This window comes from Charadrius vociferus, unplaced genomic scaffold (genome assembly GCF_000708025.1).
Source record: "Charadrius vociferus isolate BGI_N301 unplaced genomic scaffold, ASM70802v2 scaffold758, whole genome shotgun sequence".
Lineage (NCBI taxonomy): Eukaryota > Metazoa > Chordata > Aves > Charadriiformes > Charadriidae > Charadrius > Charadrius vociferus.
In genome coordinates this window covers 1,821,742-1,823,644 of record NW_009649934.1, presented here as the reverse complement: position 1 = coordinate 1,823,644, position 1,903 = coordinate 1,821,742, and the positions used below count along the sequence as shown (strand labels likewise).

Here is a 1,903-nt window from a genome sequence, read left to right as displayed (position 1 = left end):
CTTTCCCTGCCTGCCCAGCGATCCTCAGTTGGGGGGAGCCGGTGACGCTGGACTTCCTGGATGCTGAGCTGGAGGACGAGAACAAGGAGGAGGTGGGCAGATCCGGGTGCAGCTCTTGGGGTACAGGCTGGACCCCCCCGTCCGCAGTTGCAAAGGGCACTCAGCCCCTCCAGCCTGCACTGGGGAGCACCTTGTCCACAGGGCCCCGGCACAGCTCCCGTGGGGCCACCGCGGGGACGGGAGCTGGGTCACTGTCCCTTGGGTGCCAGCATGATGAGACACCCGCCACCCCTGCACCCTGCGGGTCCCCAGTGCCACCCCACTGGGCTGGGTGCCCGCGGGCAGGTAGCCGGGCTCTGTGGCCCTCAGTCGCCTCCTCCGTGTCCCCCAGATCCGGAGAAGCATGATTGATGGGAACGACGGGCAGAGGTTCATCAAGACCCTCATCAAGTCCCTGGACGAGGTAAGGCGGTCACAGCCAAAACTACCACTGTGCTGAGCACCCGGCCCTGGTAGCGGAGAGTGAGGGCCCATGTCAGGCACTGGGCTCGGAGCTGGGGTGTCCCATGCCACCGCGGTGGCAGGGTCCCCATGCTGCGGAGGCCTGACTGGCTCCCTCTGACCCACAGCAATACATCGATGAGGTGTTCAGGACCTACACGTGGGCCCCCATCAAGAGCACCAACTACAGGTGAGCGGCGCTGCCGGCGCACCCCGTTATTGGCCGGACCCCCACCAGCACGGGGCTGTGGTCTCATCCCTGCAGCTCGGGAGGTCCCTGAGGCCACCAGGAACGTGTCCCGTGGGCTGCGGGGTCGCAAACGTGCCATGGGATCATTGCACACACACAGCCAGTGATGCTCAAGGGCACTCCCAAAAGCACTGGCTGCCGGTATGCAGCACTGCGGAGCTGGGCCACTGTCCTCAGGGCTCAAGACGGTCGCCTCAGGGTTGGCGTGTGAGGTGCCGGACAAGGGACACCCCTGCTGCCACCTGCCTGCACAGCCAGGGGCTCGCGCAGGGCTCTGCCTGCTCTGGGGTGGGTGATAGTGACACGCACCCACCCTGCAGCACAGGCAGCGGCTGAGGAGGCGGGGGACTGCCCTGTTTGCACCAGTTTGCACCAGCTGATGTGTTTAAAAAAAAAAAGAAGACACCAACATCGTCATGTCTGTGCTGTCCAACTCATGCTGCCTTCATCCTGTGAGGAGCAGCACGGACCCCTCACCATAACCTCCTCCTCCTTGCCACCCAGCTCGGGAGGGGCCAGCAAGGGGCACAGCCACCTCCTAGAGCTGCCAGGTGTCCCCCACACAGCCCCCGGTGCTGTCCCTTACGGTGGCACCCCTCCAGAGCCAACCAGCGCTGTCAAGGAGGGGACAATGACATGGGGTGATACAGCTGTGGCCAGGGCCGTGGGTTGATCTGTAGGGTGAAAGGTGCTGCTTTCACCTGCACTCCCGTGGCTCCACACCACAGCGGGGATCTTCCCCAGGGTCCCCTGAGACACCGTCAACACAAGGTGGCACCAGCATGGAACAGAAAAAAGCCACCACTCTTCTCTTGCCACCTGAGGTTTGGGGTGCCACCACCTCTGCCATGCTTCCTTTGGGGTGCCACCACCTCTGCCATGCTTCCTTTGGGGTACCACCACCTCTGCCATGCTTGCTGGGGTGCCCGGTCTGTGCTGCCAGGCACATACAGGACAAGCTGGAGGGGTGGCCTGGGGGGCAAGTTGAGGTTCCAGTGGCTCAGGTGGACGTGTGACATCCGTTGAGAGTCAGGAATGTGGCCCTCACCCGCCTTATTCTTGGCAGCACCTGGCACAAGCAGCATCACGGAAGGCCACCAGTTGCTGCAGCTGGCACCAAGGAGCCTGGCTCCCTCTGGCCCATGGGTGGCC

The 1,903-nt window shown here is 63.8% G+C and overlaps 1 protein-coding gene across 1 annotated transcript in view; it reads left to right on the top strand.

Annotated features, from left to right (window-relative positions):
• CACNA2D2 (calcium channel, voltage-dependent, alpha 2/delta subunit 2) overlaps positions 1–1,903 on the top strand; it is a 207,649-nt gene that overhangs the window by 188,764 nt on the left and 16,982 nt on the right. Inside the window, exons 17-19 of the mRNA XM_009891300.1 lie at positions 25–92; positions 392–463; positions 630–691. Coding sequence (XP_009889602.1) covers positions 25–92; positions 392–463; positions 630–691 — 202 coding nt within the window. The remainder of the gene's footprint in view (positions 1–24; positions 93–391; positions 464–629; positions 692–1,903) is intronic.